Source organism: Ursus americanus, chromosome 2, assembly GCF_024610735.1.
Source record: "Ursus americanus isolate L20-20 chromosome 2, mUrsAme1.1.p, whole genome shotgun sequence".
Lineage (NCBI taxonomy): Eukaryota > Metazoa > Chordata > Mammalia > Carnivora > Ursidae > Ursus > Ursus americanus.
The window spans coordinates 31,189,744-31,205,981 of NC_142128.1; the positions used below are offsets into that span (position 1 = coordinate 31,189,744).

Below are 16,238 nucleotides of genomic sequence, written 5' to 3' on the forward strand. Positions count from 1 at the left end.
TAGTATCCAAGGTCATCAAGAAGACTGAAGTCACTGGTAGAACATACCTCAGGAAAAACAAACCTATATAAAAAGAATGGCTTCTCTTTAGACTACAAATTGTCTGGTCGCAGGATGAAGTCTGATGGGGGAGAGCATTTTGGATTAGGTGCATGGGCTCCATGTAATCACAGGGGTACTTAGAAGAAAGGAGAGCCAGAGAAGACGTACCAGAAGCAGAGTCAGAGGCATGCGTCAAGTTGGGGGAAGGTGCCATGAGCCATGGAATTGGGGTGGCTTCTAGAAGCTGGGGACAGCAAGAGAAGAGATCCTCTCTTCGGGCCTCTCGAAGCAACCAGCTTTGCCAACACCTTGACTTCAGCTCAATGAAATCCATTTCAGACTCCAGACCTCCAGAACGATCAGATTATAAATGTGTTGTTTGAAGCCACTGAATTGTGATCCGTTACAGCAGAAATAGGAAACAAATACAATCCCATCGAGTTTTTCCTTGTACTGGCAGAACAGTGTACAGCTTCTTGTGGCTTTACAACGCCCTTCAGGGCCTGGTCCTTGCTCATCTCATCTCCCCGGTACCCCACCCAGTGCTCTGGAGATTGGCCACCCTGGCCTTTCAGGATCTTCGGACTTAAATTTTCCTTTTCTCTCCATGCACGCCTGCAGCCCATTACCTCTTGGACGTTCTACAGATCTTGGCTCTGAGGTTCCTGTGGACATCCATTTAAGAAGTGTTTATGAAGTGTTAGTCACTATTCTAGGGGCTGGGAACGCACAACAAAACAAGAGGGGTCTCTGCTGTCCTAGGGCTGTAAGTACCCGAATGATTCAACAAGGTCATTCAACAAGCCCATAGTGAGGACTGCTGTAAGGACCAAGCTGCTGTGTTCATGAACAGTGGTAGATGGGCTGCGGTGTAGGCCTCTCCAGGAGCAGCCATTTGAGCTGAGACGTGAATGATAAGCAGCATCTGGCCAGAAGAGCCTCTTCCTTAGAGGGGCCTTTCTTGAAGCCACAGCCCCTGGCAGCTCTCCCTGAATGTTTGTCACAATGCTTACCTGTGTTATAGACCAAATTGTGTCCCTCCAAATGCATATGGTGAAGCCCTAACCGACACGTGACTGCATCGGGACGTAAGGCCTTTACTGAGGTAATTCAGGTTAAAAGAGGTCACAGTAGAAGGGTCATCCTTATGAGAAAAAGATCAGGGATGTGTGTGCACAGAGAAAAGGCTATACAAGGAGACTGTGAGAAGGTGGACCCCTGCAAGCCAAGGAGAGTTCTCACCAGAAACCAACTGTACCATCACCTTTATCTAGGGTGTTCAGCCTCCAGAACTGTGAGAAAATTGTTTTTAGTCGCCAGGTCTGTGCCATTTTATGATAGCCTGTGCAGACTAATACAGCTGATTTGTAAATCTACATCCCCCTGACCACTGTGACAGAGCCACCTAGCTAGTCTCCCTGTTCCTCGTCCTGTCCCTACCCCTAGGCTCTGCCCAGTAGCCCAAAGAACTGTCTAGAATGTAAATCAAGATGATGGCACTCCCAATTCAGATCTGTCGCGGGACTCTCATGCCACATAGAAGTCCAAATTCCAAGTCATGGCCCTGCTCTTCTCCCGGACCTCTCCCCTTCCGCACGCCAACTATATAGACCTTTCCGGCTCCCGAGACACCAAGCTCTAGCCTCAGGGCCTTTGCACTTGCTCTGCCCTCCACCTGGGGCACGTTCTCCATCTCTGCGTGGCTGTCACCTTCTGAGGCCTTTCCTGACTCATCCCCCACCTTCAGTGTAGCCCTCCATCTTGGTCGCGTCACCTGGCTTCGGTGTCTTTGGTCTGCACTGTCCTCAAAGGTCTGTGTCCCTGTTATTCCCATTCCCGGCTGGTGACTTTGCCTTGCCCACGGTTGAGCCCCAGAGCACAGGGGCACCTGGCTGTTAAAAGGACAGTGGGTGACGTGGCATTGGTCTGGCACCTGCAGGACAAGGAGCCAGGCCCTCGGGGAGCCAGCACATGGAACTAGGCCGAGGCGGGCCTTGCATCCCAGAGCTGCCCTGGGCGCCCGTGACCCTTCCGTCTGTTAGGCCGGGGACAATATGGTGGCTCTGGGGCTCCCGGGTTTCCACTCGCAGACTAGGAAGCGCCGGAGGAGGGCTGGCCAAGTAAATAGTCTCTCCGGGAGGCTGCCTGAAACCCGAAAGTGGGTCAGTTCCCGGTCGGACGCCGGTCTGACTCCCGGCTCCTCCGCTGCCGGGTCGCCGTCCGCGGAGAGCACACGCGGCGCCCGGAAGTTTGAACCGTGCGTCAAGCAGCAGTCGGTGGTCGGGCCGGGCGGGCCCATCGCCCCCGTAGACACCGCGTGCCCGCCCGGGGGACCGCCCGCAGCCCGCTCGGCCGGGGGTCGCGCCGCCCGGGGCCCACAGCCGCCCGGCCCGGCCCGGCCCGACGTGGCGCCGCCGCCCCCGGCAACGACACTCGCGGGCGCAACCAATGGCAGCGTCTCCCGGGCGCGGGGCGCGGCCTCCCGCCGCCAGAGGGCGCCGCGCGGGCGCAGCGGAGTCCCCGCTGCCGCTGCCGCCGCCGGTCGCTGAGGGAAGCTGCCAGCGAGCGAGCGCCCAGGCCCCCGCTGTCGCCGTCGCAGCCGTCGCAGCCGCCGCCCGCTCCCCCGCGCGCCGCTGTGTGCCCGCCGGCCGGCGCGGCCGTCCCCGCAGGTAGGTGGGCGCCGCCCGGCCCCGCGCGCCCCCGGCCCGGCCCGCCGCCCCTCCCCCGCCCGGCGCGCGCCCGTCGCCTCGTGCTCGCGCGCGGCCGTTAACGGACGCCGGGCGGGGGAGGGGCGGCGGCACCGAGGGGCCCGGGAGGCTGAGGTGGGGGCGGGTCGCTGCCCCCAGGGGAGGGAAGGTCGGAGCGCGCGCCGCCGCCCGGGCCCGGCCGCTCGGGGCGGACGCAGGCGGGCGGGGTCCCCGGGGCTTCCTCCCTTCTCCTTTCCTCCCCTCCTTTCTTTTCCCGTTCTCCTCCCCTGCCCTCGGGCGGCGGGGCGCCCCCCGGGGCGCGTCTGCGGGAAGTAGGGCGCCAAGGGTCGCCGCTCCCTGCTATCCACGCCTGCACGCGTTCCCGCTGGCACAGCACCTCCTCTCTGCTTACTTAACCCCCCCTTCCCTCCCCCACCAGTTTATTTTTTCCATCGTTTGTGTCTGTTTGGTGACCGCGGGTCTCCTAATCCAGTGTCTTGGGTTTGGGGGCGGGAGGGATGCGCGCCGAGTGCGTGGTCATTTATTTCGGGTTAACCACCTCCCTCCCCCATTTCTTTTGCGCGGGGCGCCCAGCTGGGACGCGCGGCGAATGGTTTCCTGTCTTTATTGGGGATGCGGAGACTGCCGGGTTTTAGGTTTCTTTCCCCACCCTTGAGGAATGGAGACCTGTCAGTTCTCATTAGCGCGAAGGCACGGTTGGGGACGGTCATCGCAGGGGTGTGGTCAAGCCGGGAAGTGCCGGCTGGGCCGGAGAGTTTGCGCCTGCGCCCGGGTTGGGGAATTCATCAGCGCTCGGGTGTTTTCCCCGTCCCCCAGTGCTTAGAGATCCAATAAGGTACCTGTGCTGGGTACCGAGAGAGCGCGGGTCTGCTTACGTTAGACCTGCGCTGCCCGGGAAGGTGGCCGCCCGCTGGCCACACGGGACTGTTGAGCACTTGGTATGTGGCTGGACCCAGCTGAGATGTGCTCCGGCTGAGAAAGACATATCTGATTTTAAACACTAGGTATGGAAAGGGGGGAAAAAACCAGTAAAAGATCTCATATTTTTTTTGTGTTTAACTAGTACATGTTAAAATGGTAATATTTTGAACCTAATGGGGTCAACTAAAATAAATCGTTAACATTATTTACACCGGTATCTTTTTACTTTTGTTGAACGTGGCAACTTGGAAATTTAAAATTACATATGTGGCTCGCCTTATATTTCTATTGGACAGTGCTCTAATAGAGCATGGCTGTGGGGGCAGGGCGGCTGGGAGCCTGTGCCATCTGCTTATCTTTTTCTGCTTCCCTGATGGCATGTGGCCTCCTGTCCCCAAAGCTCTCAAGGAGCCCCTGCCTCTTCCTTCTCACTCTGAGCTGAACTGAACTGTTGAGCTGATTGCAAATGAGGATCTTGTTCTCATTTGCAGAATAAGGCAAGTTAATAGACAAAATTTTCTTTGTTGGAAAATTTTCTCTCTGCTATGTATTGAAGTCTGGAAATAGTTGTGTTAGGTTAGAATCAGAATCAGATCGTGAGTTACCGAGGATGAGTATTACCAATATTTTGTGGGTTCTGTAAAGAGCATGTTAATTTTCAGGCCCTTTGCCCCCTAAATGAACTGGAAAGCTCCTGCGACTTTTGCTTGGGTGCTCATGGTCTGTCTCATAACAAAGTATCCAGTAGAAGAGTCATTGTTTCAAGAAAGTGGAAGAACATCTGTGATGTTTCCCTGTTCTGGTTTGTAGGCTGTGAGGGTTGCAATGCAGCCAGACACTTTTGTAAATGTTACAGAGTGAGCTAACAGTTCCAAGACAGGGTTGACAGTAATGTTACTTTAACTACTTCTTGCTTGTTTGTTTGTTTATACTGTTACACAGAGAGGTTTGAGTCTGAGGATAGAATTTAATCCAGATTGGTAACTATAATTTTTCACTTGAAATTTAGGAATACCTTTTTAGGAGAAAATACAAACACTGTGCCATATACCCTCCTCACTTTCTCTTTTCCTGTGTATGTCTTGTAGGACTGGTTAGTATTCAGTCCTTGTGTCTAAACACATTATGTTATGGGTGGAACATATTTCCAGATGCAGATTTTCCCTGGACTGTTATCCTAACTCCCTGCGTCTGCTGCATTCCCGTGGAAACCCTCTGCTCTGTTTCTTTAAGTGGTGTTCCTTGAGCATGTCATTGTGTGTGCGTGTGCAGAGGTGTGTGTTCTGCAGTGGCTTTAAAATACCCACCTGTCTGCCAGAGCTGTGTTTGTCTTTCAGAGCGCAGCCCAGGGCTGACTTTAGATGACTCGCCCTCCTCCTGGCATCACTGCCACTTACAGTGCAGAATAGCACGGTGGATAAGAATTCGGGCTTGGAGCCAGACTGTCTGGCTCTGAAATCTAGCTCTGCCACTTCCCTCGCTGTGATCCTGGACTGCTTGCGTCACTTCTCTATGCAAAAGTTTCCTCATGGTACCTATCTCTTGAGACTATTATGAGGATTAAATGATTTAATACGTGCACAGCGCTTAGAACAATGCTTGGCATCCAGTAAGGGTGCTAAGTGTTAGCTATTATTCTGTCTAGACACTATGTTGCAATCACGTATCACCTAACCATGGTGTCTTCTGTTAATGGAAGCTAGTTTCTAAAGTTATCTTGTGAGGCTAAAATGCCATGGATATGAATACAGTGTCCAGCTGCTAGTATTGTACATTGTACCAGACTTTAGTATAATCAGTTTTCACAGTATGCACTGAGTAAATAAAGAATTATAATGACGATCCAGGGCACCTTTCCACCTTACCTAAAACTTCAGAATGAGTAACAGATTCAAAATCAGCTGATGGGAGAAAGATGAGATGATGAGGATATTCCAGCTTGTAAAATTTTCGATAATTTAATGAAATTTGTATTTAGTTGAGTTTCTTGCTTGAAAGTGGACTGTTGGAAGCTCTCCCATTCCAGTTCCCTTTCATGGAGGGAGAGGTGTGTCTGCCGTGCTTCTCCCCTGTTGGCAAAGAAGGAAACCCATTATTGTGCTCCTTTGGGGGCTGCTTATGGCCTTTCTTTTTTTTTTTTTTTTTTTAAAGGTTTTATTTATTTATTCGACAGAGATAGAGACAGCCAGTGAGAGAGGGAACACAAGCAGGGGGAGTGGGAGAGGAAGAAGCAGGCTCATAGCGGAAGAGCCTGATGTGGGGCTCGATCTCACAACGCCGGGATCACGCCCTGAGCCGAAGGCAGACGCCTAACCGCTGTGCCACCCAGGCGCCCCTGCTTATGGCCTTTCTGTCTGTCGCTGTCTCTAGTCGATCCCCACTATGTTGATTTACTCCCCACCTTGTTCCCCTAAAGGGTTGGAGGCAGAGTCCACCACAGCCAGCTCTGCCTGCCTGGTCATTGCCTCCCTGGGACCCTCCGTTGTGACACCTGCCCTTTCGTGAACAGTTCCAGGTGTTAACCCTCGGGCCTCTGAACTTTGTCTGAAGCATCTCTTTACGCTTGGCTACTTCCTTCGTTCTTCCATTCAAATATGTATTGACCTGGATCCGGATATTGGCAGCCGATGAGGACTGGGAAAGACAAGGCACCTCTGGAGGTAGATAGCACAGTGAGCGTGGGATAGGGCAACAATTTAGGGGATAAGGGAAGACCTCTAAAGCTGGTATTTAAACCAGGACTCCAGGGGGAGAAGGAACCAGCTCTGTGCAGTTCTGGTAAGTGTGTTTTGGGTGGAGGAATGAGCAAGCACAATGCCCCAGACACACGGAGCCCTTGACTCGTTCTGCAAACCCACAGAAGGCCAGTGTGATGGGAGCTGAATGTGTGAGTGCACGAGGGCATTGCCGGTGGCGTGAAAGGAGGTTGGAAGGATCCTCCCAGATCTGATAGGTCACGGTACAGACTCTGGATTTTATTCTAAGTGCCCAGGGAAGCCACTGAAGGATTTAAAGCAGGGCTGTAACAGCTGATGTGTGTGTTTAAAAGAGCATTCCTTTTAGTTTAGTGTGGGAAGTGGAGGAGGGAGGGGACAGTGGAGAAGACTGGGAGCTTAGAGCAGAGGCCGGGAAAGGAGGATATTGCGACATCCACATGAGATGGTGTGATCTGTGATCCGGCCTGGGGTGGGGGGGATGGCAGAGGAAGGCTGGGAAGTGGTCAGATTTGGGGGTCCTGGACATACTCTGCAGTGTCATTTGTGGGTGTTGGGGTTGATGGGAGTGGGATGGGAGAGAAAGGAGAGGGTGGTGCCAGGGTTCTGGTTTGAGCAAGTGGCGAGAAGGTGGTTTCATTACTGAAAGGGTAAGATCATGCAAAGGGTTAGGATTGGCGGGAGGGCCTAGAATTGGGACCATTCAAGTCAGAAATGGTGAGTAAAAATCACAGACAGCCCAGAATTTCATATATGATATGGCCTTATGCATATCAGTGTAGAAGTAGATGGTCGTCTTATAAATGCTGCTTGGACAACCACATAGCTCTTTGGAAGGGAAATACACAGATCTCTGTGTACAGTCAACTGGTGGGTCACATTAAAAAATTTTTTTTAAAAAATGAAACAAGCCTTCAGAGAAAACATGAAGAGTTATTTTATAATCTCAAAGTGGTGAAGGTATATGTGAGTGTTTCCAAATCCAGGTGCCATGAAAGAAAATAATGGTAAATTCAGCCACTTAGAGATAAAAACTTCTGTCAAAAAGCATAAGAAACCAGGGGCACCTGGGTAGCGCAGTCGTTAAGCGTCTGCCTTCGGCTCAGGGCGTGATCCTGGCGTTCTGGGATCGAGCCCCACATCAGGCTCTTCTGCTGGGGGCCTGCTTCTTCCTCTCCCACTCCCCCTGCTGTGTTCCCTCTCTCTCTGGCTGTCTCTCTGTCACATAAATAAATAAAATCTTTAAAAAAAAAAAAAAAGCATAAGAAACCAGACCAAAAGTCTAAGGATTGACATCAAATTGGGAAGAACAGTAACAGCACCACAAAACACTGCTTTCCTGTCTCTGTAAAGAGCTTTCCTGAATGAGAAATCTCAACCTGGAAGGAAAATGGGCAAAAGATCCGAGCAGACAGTTGATGGAGAAGGAAGTACAAGTAACTTTAATTTCAAGAGCTGAGCAGGCTCACTAGTGGTAGAAGGGCTGAGACAAAACCTCGTCGCATCGTCGTGCCGCTCTCACACGTTTCCCACCTCCCGGTGGCGGGAGTGCAGCATTGGATGATTGGCAGGTGAAGTGACGAAATTGGGGCATCTTGTGTGGTTGGGCACGGTCGTGTTCTAGCTTGGCAGTAGCTGAAAGAGTAAACGCGCGCGCCCTTCAGCTGACGGGACTGGGTTGAAGATACACATATGTGAAATGCCCTGGGTACCTGGCGAACTTTAGAGACTGGATACAACCCAAATGTGCATCAGAAGTTATGGTACGACCGTATCACGGGACACGGCAGTTAGAGCAGCTTCTCATGTGCCCTGATAGGGAGTGACCTTTGAGGTTAGGTACGGAGAGACGAAAGCAAGTGCAGAACACATCAGGAGCCCCAGTTTGTATAAAAAAATAACAGACACACAGGGTATGTTTAACTTTTTACTTTGAAATAATTATAAACTCACAGGAAATTGCGAAAGTGGTTTCTAGAGGCCCATGAACCCTTCATCCCCCCCCCCCCCCGCCACAGTGCCATCTTCTATAATTGTAGTGGAGTATCAAAGCCAGGAAACTGAGATTAGAGACTACTGTTAACCAGAGTCAGGCTCTTGCTCTTAGCAGTTTTTTACGTGCACGTGCCTGTTTGTCTGCCCGTCTCTGCGATTTTATCCCATGCGTAGATTCACGGAACCACCGCCACAATCCAGATAGTCTCTTGTTTCGCAGAATGTCAGGACACAGAAGAGACTGTAACAGTGGGTGATTGCCCTCAGGAAGGGCATATGGGTGGGCGAGTGACAGGAGAGGAGACATTCCTTTTCACTGTCCTCGTATTAAAAATCTTGCTTTGTAAACAGTGTGCGATGCCTCTGAGACATCTCATAGAACGGCCAGATGGGCAAAGGGTCTCGAGCCTTGAGCAGTGCGGGAGGTCCGGGGAGAGGGGGTGGAGAGTGTGGCTGGGGGAGAGATGGGGCTCCAGCCAAGCCCCAGGGCTCTCCTGTTTGGAGGCCAGTGGGAGATGTGGCCCCAGTCTCAAGGAGGGAGTGTATGCCTGTCCTGTGCTGCTGAGATTGAGTGAGAAAAGTAGCTGTTGCATGAACTTTATCAGATCCTTCCTCATTTTGAAATTGATGCCAGATTTTAACTAGATCCAGAACTAAGATGATGTATAAAACATTTATCTTTTCTTTTTTTCAGAATGGGAGAGGGGGTGGTGTATTTCTCAGGTGAAACTCATCTGTGATGGAAGAAAATCGGGATAGAGGTTGCCAGGGGCATCGGTAGGGCAGGGACTGGCCGGGGAAGAGGCCTGAGGGAACTTCCTAGAGTGACAGAAGTGGTGTTATGTCAAGATTGGGGGCTGGGGCTGGGTTACATGAGTGTATCCTTTGTCAAAACTGGCCTTGAAATTGGGTACCTGGGTGGCTCAGTGGGTTAGGCAACTGGGTTAGGTGACTGCCTTCGGCTCAGGTCATGATCCCTGAGTCCCGGAATCAAGTCCCACATCAGGCTTCCTGCTCAACAGGGAGTCTGCTTCTCCCTCTGACCCTCTCCCCTCTCATGCTCTCTCTCACTTTCTCTCTCAAATAAATAAATAAAATCTAAAAAAAAAAAACAAAACAGAAAAAGAAAAACTGGCCTTGAAATTTGTGCGTTTTACAAAGGAAAAAGGTTTCTGCGTTTTATCTTAAAAAAACTGTAAACAAATACTGAAATCTCGGGTAATGATGCGCATGCTGACATGCTTACTGAGGAATTGTAGCTCATGTCTGCCACTTTGCAGTTTATCAAAATAATAAGGTAGATTGATGGATGGACAGAGGGATGGGCGGATGAACAAAGATGGGCGGATGTGAGAAACGGCAAAATATTAATTATAGCGCATCGGTATGTGGTGTTCATTGAGAAAGATTTTTTTTTTTTAAAGATTTTATTTATTTATTCGACAGAGATAGAGACAGCCAGCGAGAGAGGGAACACAAGCAGGGGGAGTGGGAGAGGAAGAAGCAGGCTCATAGCGGAGGAGCCTGATGTGGGGCTTGATCCCATAACGCCAGGATCACGCCCTGAGCCGAAGGCAGACGCCCAACCGCTGTGCCACCCAGGCGCCCCCATTGAGAAAGATTTTTAACTTTACAGTGCGTACCATTTTTCATAATGCAGTTTGGGAGAAGAACACTACAAGTACCTGAAATTCACTTTCCTACTGTCTTTGACTATCACCTGACATTATGTTCCCAAATCTTTAACCATGTAAAGGAGGCATGTGTTTCATGCTATTAAAAGAGCCTGCGTCTTATTTCCTCTTTATCACCTACTTGAGTTGTCAGCTCTTTGCCACCTGCCCTTTGTCCTTAAAAGGTCGAGGTTCAAGGTTTTCTGGCACTTTCTGGGGAAATAGCTCTAAGGCTATTAACTCAGTGGATTATCATGATCCTGGAGTCCCTTCTTAGCCAACGGGGACCTCAGACTAATACCCCACCTTCCCCGTACAGAGGTTGGGAGGAAGCTGTCCTGTTCATTGAAGATGGGGAACAGTTTTTGCTTTGGGTAGCTTTTTCTTTTGTCACTGACTTTCAGGCATGACTGCTGTGATCCCCCCAAGTGCTATTCTGGGTGCCTTTGAGCAGTAAGCTCTTGCTCTTAATTGGCCCCACTTTATTTTTTTAAATTTTAAGTTTTAAAAGATTTTATTTATTTGAGAGAGAAAGAGAGCACAGAGGGAGACACAGAAGCAGACTACCTGCTGTGCGTGGAGCTCGATGCGGGGCTCGATCCCAGGACCCTGGGATCATGACCTGAGCCGAGGCAGACACTTAACTGACTGAGCCATCCAGGTGGCCCAAGATTGGCCCCACTTTAAGTAGCAAACAGGCTTGGTGGTACCTTAAGTCATCTTTCCAAGGAAGGGTTCAGAGGCTACATAGACTTTTAAAAAATACTGTAAATTTTTTCTCAGCGGTAATTCACTTACAAGGTCCAGGAAGCAAGTTTTAAAGGTACGCAATGACAAGGGCCTGTCCCCCAGTTTTCTCCCACCGCCATGGTTCCGTCTGGAGCTGTTCCGTGGATGTATAAGCAAATGTGAATCTGCAGTCTCCCCTCCATTTAAAAAAACCTGATCAGAACAGGGCTGTATTGTGGACGCTCACACCTTATCTGTCTTTTTTTTTCCAGCGCAGTTTTTTCCCGCCCAATGCATTGATGTTTTGATAGGCATTGAGAACATTTTTTATCTTTTTTCTTACAAATAGTGCTTCCTTAAATAACTTCGTACCTGCACTAGGAATTTAAGTTTTTTTTAAGGAAATGGTCAGACATGTACAAGTGGAAGTGCAGAAGGAACCCAACGTACCTCCCATCGCCGGTTGGGACAGGTGTCCATATTTTTGGCAGTCTTGTTTCATTTCCACCTGCTCATCCCCCTTTAAGCTACATTACCTGAAAAACAAACTCCAGAAATAATGTCATTTTACTTCCGTGCCCTGGGCTTTGGAAATGTTTTATTTTGGGAAAATTTCAAACATTGACAAAGTAGAAAGAATCCCTGTGTTTGTCACTGGTTGGCCACATTCTGCTGTTTGGTCCCCACCCCACTCCTTTTTTTTTTTTTTTTTTTTTTTGGTTGCTGGAATATTTGATTTGATTTGATTTTTTTTTTTTTTTTTTTTTTTAAGTAGGCTCCACGCCCAGCGTGGAGCCTGAACTCATGACCCTGAGATCAGGACCTGAGCTGAGATCAAGAGTTAGACGCTGAACCGACTGGGCCGCCCGGGTGCCCCGCTGGAATATTTTAAAGCCAATCCCGGATAGATCGGTTCACACATAAAAACTTCAGTGAAGTAACAACTTAGGCAGAAGATCAAAATATTTAGAACTGAAGGTATTTAAAAGATGAAAAAATTATCACCAGTTACCCACCTTTGGGGCATTCCAATGCTCGTCCCCACCCCTACACTTTGAAACAGGTAGATTTTAAAAACTACCAGTATCGAGCAATAATGAAACTAAAACATTTCAGCTAGTTGCTTGAAGCCTGGGTGCAAGTTCCCCGTCCATGATGTGGGTGCAAGTGCGTGGTCTGTGTGAGAAGATGTCCTCTTAGGCTTAGATCCCAGTGCTCATCGCAGGCTAACTGTGCCCCCTCCTCATCCCTGCTGGGGGACATTTAACAAAGCCTGGAGTATTTTTGGTTGTCATACTGGGGGGAAGGGTGCTACCGACATCTAGAGGGTGGAGGCCAGGGGCGCTGCTAGCATCCCACGGTGCACAGGGCACTCCCCATAATAAAGGAGTGTCTGGCCCAAACTGCCAGGGTGGAGAAACCCTAGTTGAGGACCCTGGGAGCTGGTGTTTTATCACAGATCTCTTTCCTGTGGTTCTCCTTTGACTTGCCAGGAATTGCTTAATGAGCAGTGATTGGGTGTGTGGGGGGGCAGACACCAATAGCTTTGACTAGTGTTGACATTTGCCAGTGTTAAACCCTTACTTTTGAGAAAATTTCAACTGAATGACTTCATTCAGATTCTTTAGTCTATCAGTTGTATCAACAAGGATTATTTCAGAAGTTTGTGTAACGAAATATGTATAAGGTTTCCACTCTGCTCACCAGGAAGTCAGGCTCCCTCCGAGGCAAGCGGATGTGAAACCTTTTCACTTCTGGAGAACTTCCAGAAGCAAAACAAGGCCAGGACTGTTTTAGTGGCAGCTTACGCGTGCGTGCATCTAGAAGGGGAAGAAACAAAACCTGATGCTGAAGGAGTAGGGGGAGGAGAGGGGTGGAGGAAGATGACTTTTTCATGGAGATTCTTCAGGAGGAGCACAGAAATTCAGCATGGCGTTCAGCCTGAAAGGGGAGTGAAAACCTGGTGCTTCTGTGTGCCGGGCAACGAGGACCCTGCGGATAAGCCAGGGTTCTCGGCATCGAGGACGTCAGTAGAGAGGGACGTGGCCACAAGTAATTGTGCGGCAGGACCGCAGATTATGGGTGTTGTAACTGGGGTCCAGGAGCCCTGTGCCTTATGTAACTCTGTGCCTTGTTTCTTTCCAGATCGATCATTTAGAAAGTGAATGTGTGGGGTAACATGTCCAGTGTGTCCGAGGAGAGAAGAAAAAGGCAGCAGAACATTAAGGAAGGACTACAGTTTATACAGTAAGGGCCTGACTCGTACCTGCGTTCGCGTCACATGGTACAGCTGACCCTCGAGCAACTCGGGGTGAGGAGTGCAGACCCCGCCCCCACACGTGCAATTTGAAGTCCACGTATAACTTTTGACTCCCCAAAACGTAACTACTTATGGCCTACTGTTGACCGGCAGCCCGACCAATAGCATAAACAGTCGATGAACGTGTTTTGTACGTTATATGTATTATTTATTGTATTAAAGTACACTGGAAGAAAATGTTAAGAAAGTCATAAGGAAGAGAAAATACATTTACAGTACTGTGTTACTGTGTTACATTTATCAAAAAAGATAAAGTTGTAAGTGGACCTGCGCAGTTTCAAGTCCGTGTTGTTCAAGAGGTCAAACTGTACTTTTTAGTATTGGATTAAGAACTCTTAAGTCTGGTTTATAAGTCCTCTTAATTCAGGTCTGAAGTTAAATATTTTTATTCAATAGTTTTTGCTCTTGTCCTTTTGATTTCTTGTGCATTCTGAAGTGTTATCGTACCGTCACTGATTTTTAGAGCTAAAATCCTGTAGTGTCTCTGAAACTGTTACAGCAAGAGGAATTGGAACCTAATCCCATCAGAACACTTCTGATGACTGGAAAGTGACTGAGAGTGAACTTGCACGCGGGGCTTCTGCAATCCACCATTTCTGTTAGGAAGCTTGGGCTCTAACCAGCCTTCTGGAGCATGGCTGGCATGGTACAGCCCGGGGCTTGGGCGGACTTGTCCAGGCTGAGGGGGCCTCTATGTTCTTCCCAGGAAGGAGACCCACCTTCTCTGTACTACAGTGACTCGAATCACAAAGTATTAGTGGTTCTGTGCTATCTTACAACTTTTTGGTATTTGAGGAATTAAGCCTTCTTTTAGTAGAAGTAGGTTTGAGAAGGAAAGTACTATACTTAAGAGAATCTAAAGGAAGAGTTACAGGTTCTTTTTTCCCTTGCCAAAGTTATATGGGAGTAATGGTAGTAAAGAGAGGTAGGTCTTTTAGATGGGCTTTGAATCTGTGGCAAGCTAATGAATCTCAGTTTTACAATGACTTCTGGATGAGCAAATCCTGATAAGAGCCTGATAATTACAATTAATTGGTTTCTTCTTCTTAGGTCACCACTGTCGTATCCAGGAACACAGGAACAATATGCGGTAATGATGGGGAACATCTGCTTAAAAGCTCTGCAAGTAGCTTGTGAACTATCATGTATAGTGGGGGTTGGCTGATGACGGCTTAGTGCGCCGAATGTGGCCCACTGTCTGTTGCTATAAATAAAGTTTTATTGGAATGCAGCCACACCTATTTGTTGATGTATTATCTGTGGCTGGTTGCATGACATATGGTAGCTGAGACAGACCATATGGCCCACAAAGTCTGAAATATTTACTTTCTGGGCACTTACAGAAAGAGTTTGCCAATCTCATACACATATAGGACAGTGTTATTTGTTGGCACACATGGACAGTTGTCCTGTATTGTCTTTTCTCCTTGAGTGTAGTTTGCACTAATTTTTCTTCTGAGACCTTTGAAAATTAGTTAGCCTACCTCTTATTTCATTGACAACAAGTGGGACAGATTATGTTGTAAAGGAGAGTACATTTTTTCTATTTTTCTTCTATTTTTCTTTAGGAGAAGAGAGGCTCTAACAGTAGTAAAGGGTGCCTGGATTCTAAGAGGGAACAGGTAGAGATGAAACTAGAAACACAGCGGAAGCGTGGTTCCCTGGGTCTTGCACTAAAGGCCCTCATCTGCAGGCTGTTAGTTCACGTGTGGCTTCTTGTCTCTGTGGGTTTTGATCCTTTTAAATGTTCCTTCTTTCTCTTTGCCTCTCTCTCTCCCTCTTCTCTGTTTCCTTCTCTGTCTTCTTCCTTCTCCCTTCCCTCCCTCTCTCCAAACAGATGTAGAATCAGAGAGTATTATGGCTAGAGGCACCTGGAACAATCTGTTCATTTTACTATTCATTTTATAGTCCTGACATTTACATTTGGAACTGGGTTTCTGAGAGGTTAAGCGGCAGGTCACAAGTCACCTCCCTTGTTAAAGATTGATCTGTCCAGTGTTCTTTCCTACTTTTGTCAGCTTAGACATGAATTTCATAAGATGAGACTGAAGACTTGAATATTTATCTGTTCTTGTACTATTTATCTGATCTTGACTTTTAAAACGTTAAAGCAATGATGGAAATCATGAAGGAACTCTTATGTGTACTGAAACTTCAGAACTTTTATGTGTACCGAAAGAATGTGTATACTATACTTCCTCGGTGAGAAAAAGGTTTAACATCCCCACTCCCAAATCAGTAATTGACTTGAGCAAACATTTACAAAAGAGGAAATACAATGTCCATAAAAATTTGGGACATTATTTGCAACTGATGAGTCACTAAATTCTACCTCTGAAACAAACAAAAAGACAGACAGACATAGAAACAACAACAACAATAACAAATGTGGGAAATCGTTGGTAATCAGACATGCAAGTAAAAAAGGGGACAGTTTTTCACCTAGATGTTAGTAGGGGTTTTATGTGTACAAACACACAGGTGCACACATACTCCCCAGTGCTGTGGGGCTGCCGCGAAGGAAACCGCTAGACGTGTTCAGTGTTACTGCTTCTTTGGAAGGCAGTTTAGAATACTAGTTAGAAGCCTTACGATGTTCTTTCTTTGTGACCTAGAGTTTCCCCTTGTAGAAATTTCTCACAGGCACAGAGTTGGGGATGTGAACAAATATTTTGCTGTATTTTTCTTCATGAGAAATTGAATTTTCCCAGTTTCTTAGAGCTGTGCTTATTGCTACATCACATCGAAGGCTCGGGAAGTTTTTGGTAGAAAAATTAAAATTTCCTCATATCCTGACTTGTTCCGTAAAGGGCCTCAAGTGATAACTTTCTTTTTTTTTAAGGTATATTTACGTGCTCTTGTGAGAAATCTTTTTAATGAAGGCAATGATGTTTATCGGGAACGTGATTGGAACAACTCGATAAGCCAGTACACGGAAGCTTTGAATATTGCTGGTTATGCAAAGTCTGAAGAAATTGTCATCCCTAAAGAAATAATTGAAAAGCTGCATATAAATCGTATTGCTTGCTATTCTAATATGGTGAGTTGTGCTTTTTTAAAACAGTGTTGCTAGAGAGAAAAAACCTTTTCTTTTTTTTTTTTTTTAAAGATTTTATTTATTTATTTAACACAGATA

General features: G+C 47.9%; 1 protein-coding gene across 3 annotated transcripts in view; it reads left to right on the top strand.

The window, feature by feature from the left end:
- Positions 1 to 2,557: 2,557 nt before the first annotated feature.
- The window catches only part of ZC3H7A (zinc finger CCCH-type containing 7A), a 35,103-nt gene continuing 21,422 nt past the window's right edge, over positions 2,558 to 16,238 (top strand). Inside the window, exons 1-4 of one of the 3 annotated variants that reach the window (XM_045783836.2) lie at positions 2,558 to 2,711; positions 12,928 to 13,029; positions 14,153 to 14,192; positions 15,945 to 16,142. In XM_045783836.2, the coding sequence (XP_045639792.1) occupies positions 12,962 to 13,029; positions 14,153 to 14,192; positions 15,945 to 16,142 (306 nt within the window). In that variant the 5' untranslated portion in view covers positions 2,558 to 2,711; positions 12,928 to 12,961. Of the gene's footprint in view, positions 2,712 to 3,181; positions 3,755 to 12,927; positions 13,094 to 14,152; positions 14,193 to 15,944; positions 16,143 to 16,238 lie in introns of those variants that run through there. The other 2 variants (XM_045783837.2, XM_045783838.2) reach the window with 2 other exon arrangements.